Genomic DNA, 18,559 nt, shown 5'->3' on the forward strand with positions numbered 1-18,559 from the left:
AATTAATTAACATAGATTAAATCAATTTAAGCTATTCAGACAAGTGATCACTTACTTGTTTCTACCCAAACTGATCATTTCCTTGCTTTTTCAAGCTAACTCTCATTGCTCAATAATATTCTTATTCTCTCAATAATAATGCCAGCCTTAATGAACAAAGCAGACTCACAAACATTTCCTAGCTTTCCAAAATGTCAAATGCCCATCAATATTAAGGTTTCAGCCTTTGTTCCTTACAGTCATGTTTCTATAACGGTGATCAGGTCATACATATTTATTTTATATTAAAAATAATACATATATTTATCAGCGCTAAGAATTTATCTATTTTGAAACAAATGATGTGCTCATTCTGATGCAGCATCTATAATATTCTCTTTTTACAACGTCTTTTATTTTTTCATGGCACGATGCCATCACTGGCTAGGCCAGCATTTTGTTGCCCATCCCTAACTGTCCAGATGGCAGTTTAAGAATCAATCACACTGCTGTGGGCCTGCAGTCAGATAGATTTTTCCAACAATCGACAATAGATTCGTGGTCATCATTAGACTCTTAATTCCAGATTTATTGAATTCAAATGGGACTCTAACCTGGATCGCCCAGATATTATCTATGTATCCGGATTGAGAGCCAAGCGATAGTACCACTAGACCACCATCTTCTCTTATCTACAATCTCTCCCTTTATCTACTTATCCACTCCTACATGGAAAGTCTCATCATCCGTCTTCTTTCTTGAATATTTAAAGCTAGGAATGCTTTTACTCGCATTAGTTTTAAAAAAAAAGGATGTGGTGTACTTTTGTATCTTTTGTAAACATTGTTTCTGGGTATTACAGAAACAATGTTTACAAAAGATACAAAAGTACACATCCTTTTTTTTAAAATTAATGCGAGTCAGCTTGTATTGGCTTAAGTTTAAAGATTTGAGCATAAATATTTAGGCTGACATTGCAGCGCAGTATCGAGGAAGTCAGTCGCGCTGTCTTTCAGAGGAGATGCGAGGCTGATGTGCTATCTAACCGCTCAGGTGAATGTAAAAGATTATATGACCAGGAAAGACAGTTAATGGCAATGAAGAAACAAAGAAAGGAATTAAATACATTCCATTCCTGCTCAGCTGCTAAACTGAACCATACAGATTGGTAATGTGCCAGGTTCAAATTCTAGTGTATGCTAACTTACTTGATTTTAGTCAGTGTACTAGTTGAGAAACCAGAAATGGCCTCTCAATTTCCTTGGAAAAGGATAAGGCTAGGGAAGAGGATGATTAGTGCATGAGCTGATATTGGTTAAAAGGCAGTTTTGGATTAAGCTGGGGTAAATAACGAGTCACCATTCCTGACTTACAAAAGAAAGCTGGCCTTTGAAATAAGTGCCAGATTAGAAAACATACAAAAGCCAAAGAGTCAAAGCAAAGAATTAATGCCTTTCAAAGAGAGATGAAAGGGATACAATGTGCAGTAAAAAGAGGCAATATCTCATACTGTTAGATCAAAAAAATTAAGTTTGAAAATATAAGGTAATAAATGTGTTAACTGGAAGGGTCTCTACACAAGGTTAGTTTTTGTGCCTGTAACTTTGAAACATAACTTCTGTGAATATAGATGAATTCCTACTTACTAAAAGCAACAGGGAACTATTGGGATTATAGGAAAATTGATTGAACAATAGTATGACTTTTATGTGGAAAGAGACTGTTTAGACTATCAAGTCTGCACCAACCCTTTGAACAGAATTCCACCAAAACTCAGCTCCCACCCTATATCCATGACTCCACATATACCATGGCTAATTCACCTAGCCTGTACATCTTTGGATTATGGGAGGTGACCATAGCATTTAGCAGAAACCCATGCAGACACAGGATGAACAAGCTGACTCCACACAGACAGTAATCCAAGACTGGAACCAAACTCAAATTTCTGGTGTTGTGAGACAGCAGTGCTAACCACTGTACTACTGTGCCATCTTATATGTTTACCATATAAAAACATTGTCTTGTTCTGAAAAAAGAAACACACTTTTACAGTACAATTCTGCTCATTTTAAATGCACATTACCTGAAGAGTTGTTCACCATGTTGGATGCCATGTTGTATGGAGTAGTCTGAGGGTTTGTCATTATCGAGCTGTTGTTCACAGGCTGGCTGTAGGGGGGGCTAGAGCCCATCATACTGCTTTGGTTCATTCCAGTGTATCCAGTTTGCCTAAAAAGGGACAGTGTAAATAGTGGTTTATATAAACCTGACACAGATTTATGAAGAATGTAAAACAAATGACTAGGTATGTACGTGACAGTGCAAGCATGCTCTGTGGTCAGTTAAAAGGGGGAGGGCTCCACGACTGGAGAAAATGCTCAATGGAAAACAAAGTGTGGAAAACCGAGAAAGAGTTAAGGAGAAAGAGAAAAGGTCAAGTGTTAAGCAACAGCAAGCACATCAATGGTACAGCATTAGTTCAAATAAACTGACTGCCATTGAGCCTGCTTCTAGTGGCAGCCTTCGGACTTACTGACACACAATTATCAAAACCACTGTAAACTAGATGGGTTTGACCAATTAGGGCCCAATATTCATGTATGTCCTTTGGAATGCTGACTTAGTATTATTGATACACGTGACTATTTGTTCTTCCATACATGGGAGTATTTTTGATGTGTGTTTGATAACCAAAATGCCTCCTGTTTATACATATAGTGTTCACACGAATTATAGCTTTCAGACAGCACTCATCTATGTCATTTTTAGTTTACACTGTAGCTATAAAATTACTCTAGAATCTCAAACAAGACTAACATACTTAGCAAAGTAACAATTAAATGTAAACCCTAATGGGATGCTAAGAAATATCTTCAGGGTATCACAAAACTTAAAACTCTATTGACACAAGTTTGTTTTCTTTGCAACCAACAGCATCCAATAAATGAATTCCCACATCAAGAACTGCTGGTTCAACAAACTGCCAGTCTAAATTTTGTTTGGTTCTGAACTCTTTGGATTGACAATGTGTTATACAAAACAGAATAATGATATCAGTACTATTTTGCGCAAATAATTAGAGAACTAGAATCTGCCCATTATTATCCAATCACATCTTTTTTTGTTTACTTTAAACCAGGAGTTTAAGAGTAATGCATATTTTAAATCAGCTTCAATATTGCTATACGATTTGACGTGAAAAGCTTAGTCACACCAAAGGTGAATGGAATGAGTGTTCAGTTTGCTTGCTAAAAACTCAACATGGCAGGCAATTTTGCCTTAATTGTACTTTTTGGTACCTTCTAGTTAAGGACTTCTTCTCTTTTGCTGAAGGTTGTCTCCAATTATTGATACCTTCATTTGTACAAGAGCAGTTACTCTTATTTTCAGCAAGTCTCTAAAGGCAGGCAGAGAAACAGCATCAAGCCTTCTCTTTTTGGGATACGTTTTTAGATTCCCTACGGTGTGGCAACAGGCCTTTCGGCCCAACAAGTCCACACCGCCCCTTACAGCATCCCACCCAGACCCATTCCCCTTTAACCCACACACCCCTGAACACTACAGGCAATTTAGCATGGCCAGTCCACCTAGCGTGCACTTCTTTGGACTGTGGGAGGAAACTGGAGCACAAGGAGACAACCCACACAGGCACAGGGAGAACGTGCAAACTCCGCACAGACAGTCACCCGAGGCTGGAATTGAACCCGGGTCCCTGGCGCTGTGAGGCTGCAGTGCTAACCACTGAGCCACCATGCCGCCCCTAAGAAAGATTGGAAGATTGGATAAAAACCCTTTTCTCAAAGCACCTAATCCTCTTATAACATATCTGTGCAGCACAAACTCTTCTCTTATGCTTCAATTCTCATTTTCTGTAGTGCACAGCCCCTCAATGATCCATTTTATTATTAGATCGTACACCAGAGGGCTGCTAGAATGATTTTTAGTACACTTGGTGAGCACTATATTTGGAAGGTTACAAATTGACTTCAACATGCCTGAACTGGAAAGGTAAGAAATCAGCTTGGGTCCCAACTTCCACTTGCGATCCAGTAACTGCTCTTAAAAAGTGTGCACATTTGAGCACAAATGGGGAAATAAAGGAATATTTGGACAGGAACAAGTCTACATTCAGCTATAATTCCATTCAATGATGAATAGCCTGTCATATACTCACTATATAAATCATGCATAAAGACCAACAATTAGAGAGAAAAACATAACATTTCAGATTTGAACCATCTTGTGGTTAGTCAAGTTGAAAACTAGCGAATCTATATTACTCAAACACATTACCCCCAGCAGCATTTATAAACAAAAGACAGACCACAGGGTCAGTTCACCATTTATTAACCCATTAGCTGTTTGATACAATATTAATGGGAGTTGTTTATAAATCATGACAATCATATTAATATTAATTCAAAGGAAAGAGTTCATGCTACTGATACCTTTATTCATGCTATTGTGTAGACATATATTGTCAGCCCTTATCTCCAATTAGTAATCCCAACTACAATCAGGAGACAAGAGTTTAAATCTCATCTCAGCAGCCAGGGAGTTTAAATTCAGTTAATTAAATGTATCTGGAATGAAACATCAGTGACAGTGGTCAGGGAACTACTGACTGTCATATATAAAAAAAAGCGACTTACCAACACCCTTTGGAGAAGAAAATCTGCCATCCTTATGTGATCTAATTTTTATATGACTCCAAATAGTGAGCAATATGGTTGGCTACTAACTAAAGTACTCTCCAAAATAGCTAACTACTCAGTTGTATCAAACTGCTTTAGAAAGGTGCAAAGACCCAAGAGCACCAGTGGAGTACCTATACCACTGAGAGTGCAGCGATTCAAGGACACTGCTCATCACTATCTTTTCAAACACGAACATCAATATCCCATGAACAAATAAAACATGCAAAAACGGTTGAAACATAGAGTAGTAACAAAATCTTGGGAATCATAGGCCCAAATTCACCCATTTCTCTCGAGCATGCCACATTTCTTATTTGTCCCTAATTATACACATACTGGTGTCTCAAATATTATTTCTGAAAGATATCTATCTGATTTGCAATTAATTTAATCAGTACTATCATCTTTGATCATGTTTCAAGGGAACCTGTCATATCCTGATGTCTTAAAACAATATTTCGCTATAATAAAGATGTTGAAAATCATAAAGGATTTGATAATAGTAAAGGAGAAAATGGTTCCACTGGAAAACAGTACAATAACTAGAAATGATAGATATTGCATGATTTGAAAAACAGCTGGGGACGAAATGATGAAATTTTTTTTTAAACCAAATATCGAATTGAAATCAAGAACACATTGCCTTAAGACGATTGGAAACAGATTCAATAATGATATTCAAAAGGAATTTCGATGTACAGATGAACGGGCAAAAATTACAGGGCTACAGGGAAAGTGAAAGGGGTTGGATTGATCAAAAACAGCAAAGAGCCTGCTTAGGCACAATTAACTACTTCCTTCAATCTAATTCATTCTACACTTGTCAAAATTTCATTTGGTTACAAATGTTTGCCATATCCTGATGGAACTAAGTTATTTTTTGTTGGAACAGACAAAAGAATTCCCCTCCAAGTTACACACCAGCCCAGAGTGGAACAATATTGCCATTCTTTTACAACATGCCAACTAGCAAAATTGTGGAACTCTTTTCCCAGCAGCACTGTTGGAGTCCCTGCATCCCAAGGACTGCAGTGATTCAAGAGTGCAGCTTATTACCGCTGCCTTCAACGTATTTAGCAATGGCACAATAAATCCTGGCCTAATTAGTAATGCCTATATTCCCTGGAACAAATAAAGGAGGATAAGGAAACAAAGAAAGGAAATATTAGTGTTGGGAACATGTAAAGCAATGCTATTCCATGTGAATAACATGAAAGTATTTGATAACATAACAATATACTTTTCCATTGTTTATCACTAGACTTCTAAAATAACTAAAATGACAGCTTTTACTAACACTATTATTCAAAGTTATATATGTAGATTCAGGATAATCCTAAAGGACATGCACTGGATCGGGACAAAATATTTTTTAAATAACCGTGGTGAGTTGACCTGAATTATCAATTTTGAGACACAATATTTCTTATGAACTGGTCACAGTAGAATATTGTGTGAACCATGCAAGATTGGTTCCTCTGTTGGGAATAAAAGAAGTTGTATTGGAAGGGGATATGGAAGGTTATATCATCAAACCAGAATGCAGATGTGGGAAAGTGGGAGAATTGAAATGCAGTGTTTCCAGAAAACAGGGTGACAGGACACAACAGTTAAGTTAGCTGTGTGTACTAACAGATATAGTTGTCAGTCAATACCTAGAAATAAGGGAGAATGTCAAGGAGAGAAAAGGAAAAGATGGAGATGGAACGTGTGAAGATAAGGTTAAGGAGAATTCAAAGAGATTCTATAAGCATGTTAAGGGCAAGAGAATAGCTAGGGACACAACTAGGCCCCTTAAGGATTAAAAAGGCCATGTGTGTGTGGAACCACAGGAGATGGGCGAGATCCTAAATGAATATTTTGTGTTGGTATTTACTGTGGAGGAGAAAGACATGGAAACTAGGGAGCTTGGGGAAATAAATAGTAATGTCTTGAAATGAGTCCACATTACAGAAGAGGTGGTGCAGGAGGTCTTAAAATGCATAAGAGTAGATCAATCTCTGGAACCAGATCAAGTGTGTCCCAGAACATTATGAAAAACTACGGAAGAAATTGTGAGGCCCAGATAACTGTATCAACATCCACAGATGGGGTGCCGGAAGAATAGAAGGTGGCTAATGTTGTGCCATTATTTAAGAAAGGCTGCAAGGAAAAGCCCAGGAACTACAGACCAGTGAGCATGATATCAATGGTGGTTAATGTGTTGGTTGGGATTCTGAGAGACAGATCTACATGTATTTGGAAGGGCAAGGACTGATTAGGGATAGTTAGCATGGCTTTGTGCATGATAAACTGTGTCTCAAAACTCAATTGAGTTTTTATGGAAGAGGTAATCAAGATAGATAGATGAAGGCAGAACAGTAATTGCTGCCTACATGGGCTTTAACAAGGTATTCGGCAAGGTTCTGCATGGTAGACTGGTTAGCAAGGTTAGATCACATGGAGTTCAGGGAGAGCTAGCCAACTGGATTCAGAACTGGTTTGATGGTAAGAGACAGAGGGTGGTGGTAGAGGACTGGTGTTCAGACTGGAGGCCTATGACCAGCAATGTGCTGCAAGGATCAGTGCTGGGTCTGCTGTTGATTGTCACTTAAATAAATGATTTGGCGAATATACGACAGGCGTGGTTAGTAAGTTTTCAGACAACGCCAAAATTGGCAGTATAACGGGCAGTGAAGAATGTTATCCGAGAATACACTGGGATCTTGATCAACCGGGCAAGTGGGCTGAAGAATGGCAGATGGAGTTTAATTTAGATAAATGCAAGGTCATTTTGGTAAGACTATCGAGCGTATGACTTACACAGTTAATGGTAGGGCTGTGGAAAGCGTTGTTGAAGAGAGACACTTAGGAGTGCAGGTACATAGTTCCTTGAAACTAGCATCACAGTAGAAAGGGTAGTGAAGGCGGTGTTTGGCATGTTTACCTTCATCTGTCAGAACATTGAATATAGGAGTTGGGATATCACGTTACAGCTTACAAGACATTGGTAGGGTTGCATTCGGGGCACTGTGCACAATTCTGGCCTGCTCCAGGAAGTAGGTTATTGAACTGCAAAGGGTACAAAAAACACTTACAAGGATATTACTGAGGCTGGAGGGTCTGAGGTATAAGGACAGGCTGGTAGGGCGGGACATTTTTCCCTGAATTATAAGAGGCTGAGCGGTGGTCTTACAGAGGGGTATAGATAAAGTTTATCAGACAAGGTTTCTTACCCAGGTAGGGAAGTCCAAAGCTAGGTGGCATTTGTTTAATGTGAGGGAAAAGTTTTAAAAGGGGCCTGAGGGGTAACTTTTCCTCACAGGTGGTGCACACATGGAATGAGTTGCCAGACCAAGTGGAAGAGGCAAGTATAACTACAACGTTGAAAACAAATTTCAACTGGTACATGGAGAGGAAAGGTTTAGACTGATATGGGCCAAATGCAAGCAAATGGGATTAGTTCAGTTAGGAAACCTGATCGGCATGGCTAAGTTTGGTCAACTGTCTGTTTCTGTACCCTGTATGACTGTACAACAAAATTAGAAGTTAAAGCAAACCGGATGAGGTTTTTGAGTTTTGTTGTTGGAAGTGGTACGAATACAATCGTTAAGGTGGTGATGAAAGAGGGAGGGAGGTCTGTGTAGGAGTAGAACAAGGAATTTTCTATATATCCTGAAAAAGGCATCAATCTCTGTAGGCATCGATACTAACATCTTTTATTTGGAGGATATGACCCGAGCTTAACGAGTCGTTGTTCAATGTGAGATCAAGTTAAGGAGTTTGATGGCTGATGGAGACTGGTTGCGCTTTCATTCAAGGAAGAAGTGGACAACTCTAACAGCATCCTGGCGGGGATGGAGGTGGAGGGGAACTGGATGTTCATGGTGAAGAGGAGATGGTAATAATCAGGAAATTGGTAATCACTACAGTGATGCAAGGCACTGGAATAATCATTGATATAAGCAGAACAGGTCTAAACCTTGCAAGATCCAAACATCTTGAATGTGTTCTGTTTCAGTAAACAAAACTCAGTACTTTTTGTGAATAACTAAGTTTTTGTATTTTTGGATGAATTACACATATCGCTTAAGTCCTTGTATTCTTAGCAATTACGTATAATATTAAGGACAATACAAAATTGCATCCATTATATTTCAGGAATTTATAGTATTTGAAAATTTGAATTAGTTTTTTTTGTGCACAACCTTTCTTAAGCAAAAAAAAACTAGGCAAAAGGTGGTTACTACGGTGAGTTTAAATTGCTTGTCTGCCTAACTGAATAACACGGTTCACACCGACAGGAAATCTTCTGTCTCTGACAATAAAGGCTCCAGAAAAGGCACTGCCCGAAAAACAAAGGTCATTGCATGGAGAAATGATTTTGCACAAAAATGTCAGTCAGATGAAGAGGAGTTGACAATGTGTGGAAGTGTACCATATTCACCATTCAATATTATTACATTAAAATAGATTTGAGTAGTTCATCATAACTGTAGCTATGTTTCAACTGATGAAAGAAAGCCATTTCAAATCTCATAATAAGCTTTCTATAGCTATGTCAGGAATAAGAGGATGACTAGGGTAGGAATAGGGCCAGTCAAGGATACAAGTGGGAAGTTGTGTGTGGAGATCGGAGAGGCGCTAAACAAAAATTTCTCATCTGTTTTCACTCAGGAGAAGGAGAATATTGTAGTGGAGAAGACTGAGGTCTGGACTACTAGAATTAAAAGGATTGAGGTTAGTAGGGAGGAGGTGTTATCAATTCTAGAAGGTGTGAAGGTAGATAAATCCCCTGGGCAGGATGGGATTTTTCCAAGGATTCTCTGGGAAGCTAGGGAGGAGGTGGCGGAGTCTTTGGATTTGATTTTTGAGTCTTTATTGTCTACAGGTTTAGTACCAGGGGACTGGAGGATTGCAAATGTTGTGCCCTTGTTCAAGAAGGGCAGTAGAGATGACCCAGGTAGTTGTAGATCAGTGAGCCTTACGTCTGTTGTAGGAAAAGTTTTGGAAAGGTTTATAACCGCTGGGATTTATAATCATCTAGCAAGCAACAATTTGATTGGAGATAGTCAACATGGATTTGTCAAGGGCAGGTCATATCTCACAAACCTCAGTTTTTTGAGAAGGTGACCAAGCATGTGGATGAGGGTAGGGCAGTTGAAGTGGGGTACATGGACTTCAGTAAAGCCTTTGATAAGGCTTCACATGGTAGGCTATTGGAGGCAATACGGAGGCATGGGATTGAGGGAGATTTAGCAGTTTGGATTAGAAACTGGCTTTCTGTAAGAAGGAAACGAGTGGTGGTTGATGGAAAATATTCAGCCTGGAGTCCGGTTACTAGTGGTGTGCCTCAAGGATCTGTTTTGGGACCACTGTTGTTTGTTATTTTTATAAATGACTAGGACGCAGGCATAGGTGGATGGGTTAGTAAGTTTGCAGATGACACTAATGTCGGTAGAGTAGTGGACAGTGTGGAAGAATGTTGCAGGTTGCAGGGAGACTTGGATAAACTGCAGAACTGGGCTGAAAGGTGGCAAATGGAGTTCAATGTGGATAAATGTGAGGTGATTCACTTTGGGAAGAATAATAGGAAGGCAGAATATTGGGTCAATGGAAAGATTTTTGGCAGTGTGGACGTGCAGAGGGATCTTGGTGTCCATGTACATAGATCCCTGAAAGTTGCCACCCAGGTTGATAGTGCTGTTAAGGAGGCTTATGGTGTGCTAGGTTTTATGGGTACAGGGATTGAGTTCTGGAGCCGTGATGTCATGCTGCAACTGTACAAAATGCTAGTGCAGCCTCACTTGAAATATTGTGTGCAGTTCTGGTCGCCCCATTACAGGAAGGATGTGGAAGCATTGAAAAAGATGCAGAGGAGATTTACCAGGATGTTGCCTGGTCTGGAGCGAAGGCCTTATGAAGAAAGGCTGAGGGACTTGGGTCTGTTCTCATTGGAGAGTAGGAGGCTAAGAGGTGATTTAATAGAGACATACAAGATGATCAGAGGATTAGATAGGGTGGACTGTGACAGTCTTTTTCCGAGGATGAAGTCGTCAGCTTGTTTGAGGGGGCATAGCTGCAAATTGAGGGGTGATAGATTTAAGACAGATGTCAGAGGCAGGTTCTTTACTCAGAGTGGTACCGGCGTGGAATGCCCTGCCTGTCAATGCAGTTAACTCAGCCACACTAGGGGCATTTAAACAGTCCTTGGATAAGCATATGGATGATGATGTGATAGTGTACAGGGATGGGCTTAGATTAGTTCACAGGTCAGTGCAACATTGAGGGCCGAAGGGACTGTTCTGCGCTGTACTGTTCTATGTTCTATATCTCACTCAGTTCATCAACTGCCTCAGATAATTAAGGTGCATTCAAAAGATGGAAATGTACTACCCATTTCACAATTGTGTATTACTGTTAAATATCTGTATTATTGTGTTAAATACCTGCGATATTCTATCTAATCTAGTAGATATAAGACAAAATGTTCAAACCTCCCACATAACACTCAAGACTGTTATATGAGAATTGATGTCACAAAACATACGACCATTGTTAAAGCAAAATGCGCAAGAACAACATATGGAGCATAAAATGAAACAATCACAAACGACAAATAACCATGCTTATTTTCCACAATGCATTTTGGCAATCCATGCAAGGCTAGCTGACTTTGAAGTAAGATCAACAGGAGTCTACCAGTTCCCTTTAATATAGATTCTTTTCCTAAAAGGTCTGTACTTTTAGTTTTCTTTAAATGCACTAGCAAACTCAAATGTATACTTAAGTATTTATCCCAGATATTTTCTAGGTATTTTCCCATCCTGTTGTGTATAATCCTAATTCCACTTCAGACAGATGTGTCAAATTGCTTCAGATGTTAATTTGTAGTGCTGTATGCAGGGAGACTAATTTTTACTATCAGCTTAAAAAGAGACATGAGATTTGGCAAGTGTCTTGGATTATAATAGTTCACAGAAAGAATATTTTTATATTTTAAATTCAAAACAATTTAAACAATTAATGCTTAAAGAATATGATTTATATCAAAATTTCATTTTAGAGCCACTGGTTTTGGGGATTTAATGCAATATGAACAACACTTCATCTGAGGTCAGATTCCTACTGGAAAATTGCGCTTCCACCCACTCACCATTATCCTGTGCAGTGTGGGTTTTGGGAAGCTCTTTAAAAAACTCATTAGTTTGTGAGCACTGTGGGAAGCCTGTAGTGAATTTCTGAAGGAGGGTCTAGGCCCGAAACATCAGCTTTCCTGCTCCTCTGATGCTGCTTGGCCTGTTGTCATCCAGCTCTAAGATTGTTATCTCAGATTCTCCAGCATCTGCAGTTCTTCCTATCCCTGTGGAGAAGTTGGGTTTTGAGGCAATGCTGTTAATGTGCATTTATTAACATGAATGTTGTCTGTATTGTAGGCATGATGACTGTGAAGATGGCTGCACCAATTGTTGGCTGAATCAATGTTTGCAATGGTTAAAAAATATTTTGAAACAACCCTGCTTCTGTCATGTATTTTACCCGACTCTCGATCCTACCTGCAAATTTTCTGATCAGTTAATCACAGTTGTTGTTGTGACAAATCAGTCACTGCAAGGCCTGTCAATGTTGCCAAATAAGTTGTAGCTAGATATTGTTATTCAATCATAAGAACACTCAACAAGCACCAAAACAAACTTAATTCTTGTTCTTTCCCGTGTAGGTTCATCTCATGTAGAATTGGAATAATCTTATAAAGAGAGCTGTGGGCTCACTAAAGTTGGAATCCAAGTGCCAAAATGAGCAGCAACACCAAATTTACCAGCTAGATATATATTGTACAGATCTGGCATCACAAACCTAATCATTCAGTGTCTCTTTATTTTCATGTCAGATGTATGTCAATGGAATAGTCCTTTGAACTTTTAGTTTTAAAAGAACAGTTCAGATGGAAACCAGAGAAGACGTATAATTGTAAATTCTTTTTGCATACATTGGACTACAAGACACAGCTGAAGTAGGCATTCAGTTCACTGAGGTTGCTCCACGATTCAATGAAATCTGATAATCCTCGACGTAACTTTCTTGCCTTTCCCGTCATCACCCTCGATTCCTATACTGGTTAAGTATCGATTTTAGCCTTACATATAATTAATTGTAGAAAGCATAGGTCGACAGATTTTGGAAAAGTGTGGACGCAGTAGGGTTGTTGTAATGGGTGACTTTAACTTTCCTAATATTGATTGGAACCTCCTTCGAGCAGAAGATTTGAATGGAGCTGTTTTTGTAAGGTGTGTTCAGGAGGGTTTCCTAACGCAGTACGTTGACAGGCCGACGAGGGGAGAGGCCATTCTAGACTTGGTGCTCGGAAACGAGCCGGGGCAGGTATCAGATCTTGTGGTGGGAGAGCATTTTGGTGATAGTGACCATAACAGTCTCTCATTCTACATAGCTATGGAGAAGGAGAGGATTAGGCAGAATGGGAGGATATTTAATTGGGGAAGAGGAAACTATGATGCAATTAGACACGAGTTAGGAAGCATGGACTGGGAGCAGTTGTTCCATGGTAAGGGAACTATAGACATGTGGAGATGGTTTAAGGAACAGTTGTTGGGAGTGATGAGTAAATATGTCCCTCTGAGACAGGCAAGACGGGGTAAGATAAAGGAACCTTGGATGACGAGAGCGGTGGAGCTTCTAGTGAAAAGGAAGAAGGTAGCTTACATAAGGTGGAGGAAGCTAGGGTCAAGTTCAGCTAGAGGGGATTACATGCAGGCAAGGAAGGAGCTCAAAAATGGTCTGAGGAGAGCCAGGAGGGGGCACGAGAAAGGCTTGGCAGAAGGAATCCGGGAAAACACAAAGGCATTTTACACTTACGTGAGGAATAAGAGAATGGTCAAAGAAAGAGTAGGGCCGATCAGGGATAGCATAGGGAACTTGTGTGTGGAGCCTGAGGAGGTAGGGGAAGCCCTAAATGAGTTTTTTGCTTCTGTCTTTACGAAAGAAACGACCTGTGTAGTGAATGAAACCTTTGAAGAGCAGGTGTGCATGCTGGAATGGATAGAGATAGAGGAAGCTGATGTACTGAAAATTTTGTCAAACATTAAGATTGACAAGTCGCCAGGCCCGGATCAGATTTGTCCTCGGCTGCTTTGGGAAGCGAGAAATGCAATTGCTTCGCCACTTGCGAAGATCTTTGCATCCTCGCTCTCCACTGGAGTCGTACCTGAGGACTGGAGAGAGGCAAATGTAATTCCTCTCTTCAAGAAAGGAAATAGGGAAATCCCCGGCAATTATAGACCGGTAAGTCTCACGTCTGTCGTCTGCAAGGTGTTAGAAAGGATTCTGAGGGATAAGATTTATGACCATCTGGAAGAGCATGGCTTGATCAAATACAGTCAACACGGCTTTGTGAGGGGTAGGTCATGCCTTACAAACCTTATCGAGTTTTTTGAGGATGTGACTAGTAAGGTTGATGAGGGTCAAGCTGTGGATGTGGTGTATATGGACTTCAGTAAGGCATTTGATAAGGTTCCCCATGGAAGGCTCATTCAGAAGGTCAGGAGGAATGGGATACAGGGGAACTTAGCTGCTTGGATACAGAATTGGCTGGCCAACAGAAGACAGCGAGTGGTAGTAGAAGGAAAATATTCTGCCTGGAAGTCAGTGGTGAGTGGGGTTCCACAGGGCTCTGTCCTTGGGCCTCTACTGTTTGTAATTTTTATTAATGACTTGGACGAGGGAATTGAAGGATGGGTCAGCAAGTTTGCAGACGACACAAAGGTCGGAGGTGTCGTTGACAGTGTAGAGGGCTGTTGTAGGCTGCAGCGGGACATTGACAGGATGCAGAGATGGGCTGAGAGGTGGCAGATGGAGTTCAACCTGGATAAATGCGAGGTGATGCATTTTGGAAGGTCGAATTTGAAAGCTGAGTACAGGATTAAGGATAGGATTCTTGGCAGCGTGGAGGAACAGAGGGATCTTGGTGTGCAGATACATAGATCCCTTAAAATGGCCACCCAAGTGGACAGGGTTGTTAAGAAAGCATATGGTGTTTTGGCTTTCATTAACAGGGGGATTGAGTTTAAGAGTCGTGAGATCTTGTTGCAGCTCTATAAAACTTTGGTTAGGCCGCACTTGGAATACTGCGTCCAGTTCTGGGCGCCCTATTATAGGAAAGATGTGGATGCTTTGGAGAGGGTTCAGAGGAGGTTTACCAGGATGCTGCCTGGACTGGAGGGCTTATCTTATGAAGAGAGGTTGACTGAGCTCGGTCTCTTTTCATTGGAGAAAAGGAGGAGGAGAGGGGACCTAATTGAGGTATACAAGATAATGAGAGGCATAGATAGAGTCGATAGCCAGAGACTATTTCCCAGGGCAGAAATGGCTAGCACGAGGGGTCATAGTTTTAAGCTGGTTGGTGGAAAGTATAGAGGGGATGTCAGAGGCAGGTTCTTTACGCAGAGAGTTGTGAGAGCATGGAATGCGTTGCCAGCAGCAGTTGTGGAAGCAAGGTCATTGGGGTCATTTAAGAGACTGCTGGACATGCATATGGTCACAGAAATTTGAGGGTGCATCCATGAGGATCAATGGTCGGCACAACATTGTGGGCTGAAGGGCCTGTTCTGTGCTGTACTGTTCTATGTTCTATGTTCTAATAATTAAGCCTCTGTGGTAAAGAATTCCACAGATTTACTACCCTCTAACAGGAGCAATTTTCTCATTTATTTTACGAGTGATCCCTTAAACTGGGGTTATGCCCTCTTGATTTAGACTCTCAAAGAGAAACAACCTTTCCAATCAACCTCGCAAAGTCTCCTAAAAGTCTTGCATTTTTCCAGAAGGTGGCCTTTCATTCTTCTGAAATCCAACGAGTCCAGGCCCAAACTACTCGACTTCTCTTCATTATGCTGTCCCTCCACACCTGGGGCTAACATAGTGACCACTCTCTGGACTGCCTCCAATGCTAGCATATTTTCCCTGGATAAGAGACTCAAAACTGTTTATAGTATTCCACCAGCAGTCTGACTAGTGCCTTGCGTAGATTCAGCAAGACCTCCTAATACTTATACTCCATTCCCAATAAAATACAGGCCAATGTTATCTTTTCCTTCCTTATTACCTGCTGGACTTGTACACTAGATTTTGTGATTCATGCAGGAGGGCTTCTGAATTGCTGCGCTACAACATTCTGCAATCTTTCTCCACTTAACTAGATCTCAACTCCCATTCTTCCTGCCAAGTGCATCATCTCACATTTTCCGACATGATATCACATCTGCTAAGTTTTTTCCCCACTCACTTAACCTAAAGAATTCACAGTGCAGAAGGTGGTCATTTGACCCAATGTGGCTACACCAGCTTCTGAAAGAACTATCCAGCCTGTTCCATTCTCCAGCCCTATCTCTAAAGCCCTCTAAGTTTATCACTTTCAAATAGATATCCAGCCTTCTTTTGAAATCTTCTTTGGAATCAGCCTCCACACCTGCTTATAGCCCTTTGCAGGATCTTTGTGTCGTTACCAATTGCCTTCCGACCCATTTTTGTGTCGTCTGCAAACCTGGTCACAATTTATTCACTTTCTTCATCCAAGGCTTTAATACATATAATAAATAATTGTGGCCCTTACATGTGGCACCTTATCAAACCTTTTCTGAAAATCCAAACACAATATATCCATTGCTTCCTCTTTGTCTATCCAGTTTATTACCTCCTCAAAAGAATTTTACATAAATTGTCAGGCAGCAATTCCTCTTTGTGAAGCCACCCTGATTCTGCTTGATTTTAATATGCACCCCTAAATGCTTTGCTATTAAATCGTTTATAATAGACTGTAACATTTTCACAATGACAAATTTTAAGACAGTTGATCTTCATTTACTTGTTTTTTGTCTCCTTCCCTTTTTAAATAAAGGTGTCACAGTGGCAGTTTTTCAATCCTTTGGGATTTTTCAGAACCTAAGGATTCTGGAAGATTACTACCAGTGTATCTACTATCTCTGTAACTACTTCTTTTAATATCCTGCCATGCATCTCATCAGATGCAGGGGATTTACCAGCCTTTAACCTCAAGAGTTTTCCTGGTGCTAGTGATAGTTATGATATTTATTTCCTCTCCTCCTTCTGACCCTTGATTATTTAGTACTTCTGGAATGCTATTAGTGTCTTCTACTTGAAGACTCATGCAAAGTATTTATTCAATACAGCTGTCATTTCCTAATTGCTAATTATTATTTCCCTAGCCATGTTCTCGAAGGTGCCTACATTATCTTTGGCCTTGCCCTTTAATTGTATATATTTAAAGAAGCTCTTGCTATATGCGGTGATATATTGGTGTACAATTTCTAATCGGTTTTCACTGATCATCTAGATTGGCATGTCTGCAGCTGTTCTTCATGGAATCAAACAGCACAAATGGAGGCCATTAATCCCATTGTTACACATCTGGGTGTGTGTGCATCTTTGTGCGCATGTGCGTGTATCTGTATGTGCGCACGTGTCTGTGTGTTCCACTGCCCTGTTTCTCCCTGATTATCTCATAAACGTTTTGGTTTGAATGTTGAAAAATTCCAGGCCAATTCAGATTATAAATCAATAATGTAACTGTATAGTTCAATTTTTAGTTGAAAATACAGCAATTAAAAAGATCCACAAATATTTAGTACGAAATTAACTTTCTTCATCTGGTGTGTGGCTATTCAGCCTCACTAGTAAATTAAGTTTACTTTTTCCAGATTAAGCTGTCATTCACTTATAGAACAATGCTAGGTTAGAGTTACATTCAGAAAATCATCTTTCCCTTCAAGAAAGAAATATAATCTCTACTAAAATACTTCTATCCAATTTTACTAAATATAATTGTATTTGCTGTGGTTGGTTGGCTTGCCAAGCTGGTTTGTCGTTTTGCAGACGTTTCATTATCCTGCTGGGTATCATCATCAGTGCAGCCTCCAATGAAGCGCCTTTATGTTTTCCCACCTGGTTTTTAAACTCTGGAGTGCACTGAGCTGGAATACCTCATTTCCCGTTTCCCTTCACAATGGAGTGTAAATGAGGCTGCGTTCTATGTGTTTGTTGATGGCTTTCTTCGTGGAGTACCAGGCTTCTAGGAACTCCCATGCTTGCCTCTGGTTTGCTTGTCCCAATCAAACTGGTGGTTCTCCTTATCCATGTGGATGGAGATGAGTGAGTATTGGTCGTGTCTTTTTGTAGCCAATAGATGTTCATGTACCCTTGTTAATTTTCTTCCTGTTTGTCCGATGTAGTGTTGGTCACAGTCTCTGCAGAGAATCTTGTATATGATCATACTGGACAAATGTCGGACAAGCAGGAAGGAAAGCTAACAAGGGTACATCAACATCAACTGGCTACAAAAAGACACAACCAATACTCACTCATCCCTATCCACATGGATAAAGGAGAGCCACAAATTCGATTGGGACAACACCAAGATCCTGGGACAAGCAAAGCAGAGACAAGCACAGGAGTTCCTAGAAGCCTGGTAACTCCATGAAGAAAGCCATCACAAACACATAAAACTTGACCCCACATACACTCCACTGTGAAGGAAAACCGAAAGTGAGGTAATCCAGCTCAACTGACTCCAGAGTTTAAATACCAGGCTGGAAAGCATAATGGCACTTCATTGGAGGCTGCACTGATAATGTTACCCAGCAGGGTAATGAAACATCTGCGCAACAACAAACCAGCTCGGCAAGCCAACCAACCACAACATCCACAACCCAAGCTACAAAATCTACTCTAAAACCTTAGATAATTGTGTTTTCTTAGATGTTGCTCCAGCTCTCTTTAGAAGTTCTCAACTGAGTTAATTTTAGAGTATAGTATATCAGGTAAATTTCCAAAAACACAAAGTCCTCATAAATCCTGTCAGGACTGGATAC

General features: G+C 40.2%; 1 protein-coding gene across 5 annotated transcripts in view; it reads right to left on the reverse strand.

Moving 5' to 3' along the window:
- Positions 1–18,559, reverse strand: part of arid1b (AT-rich interactive domain 1B) — a 549,279-nt gene that overhangs the window by 96,105 nt on the left and 434,615 nt on the right. For all 5 annotated transcript variants that reach the window (XM_059648487.1, XM_059648486.1, XM_059648484.1 and 2 more), the window contains one exon: positions 2,066–2,211. In XM_059648487.1, the coding sequence (XP_059504470.1) occupies positions 2,066–2,211 (146 nt within the window). The remainder of the gene's footprint in view (positions 1–2,065; positions 2,212–18,559) is intronic.

This window comes from Stegostoma tigrinum, chromosome 9 (assembly GCF_030684315.1).
Source record: "Stegostoma tigrinum isolate sSteTig4 chromosome 9, sSteTig4.hap1, whole genome shotgun sequence".
Lineage (NCBI taxonomy): Eukaryota > Metazoa > Chordata > Chondrichthyes > Orectolobiformes > Stegostomatidae > Stegostoma > Stegostoma tigrinum.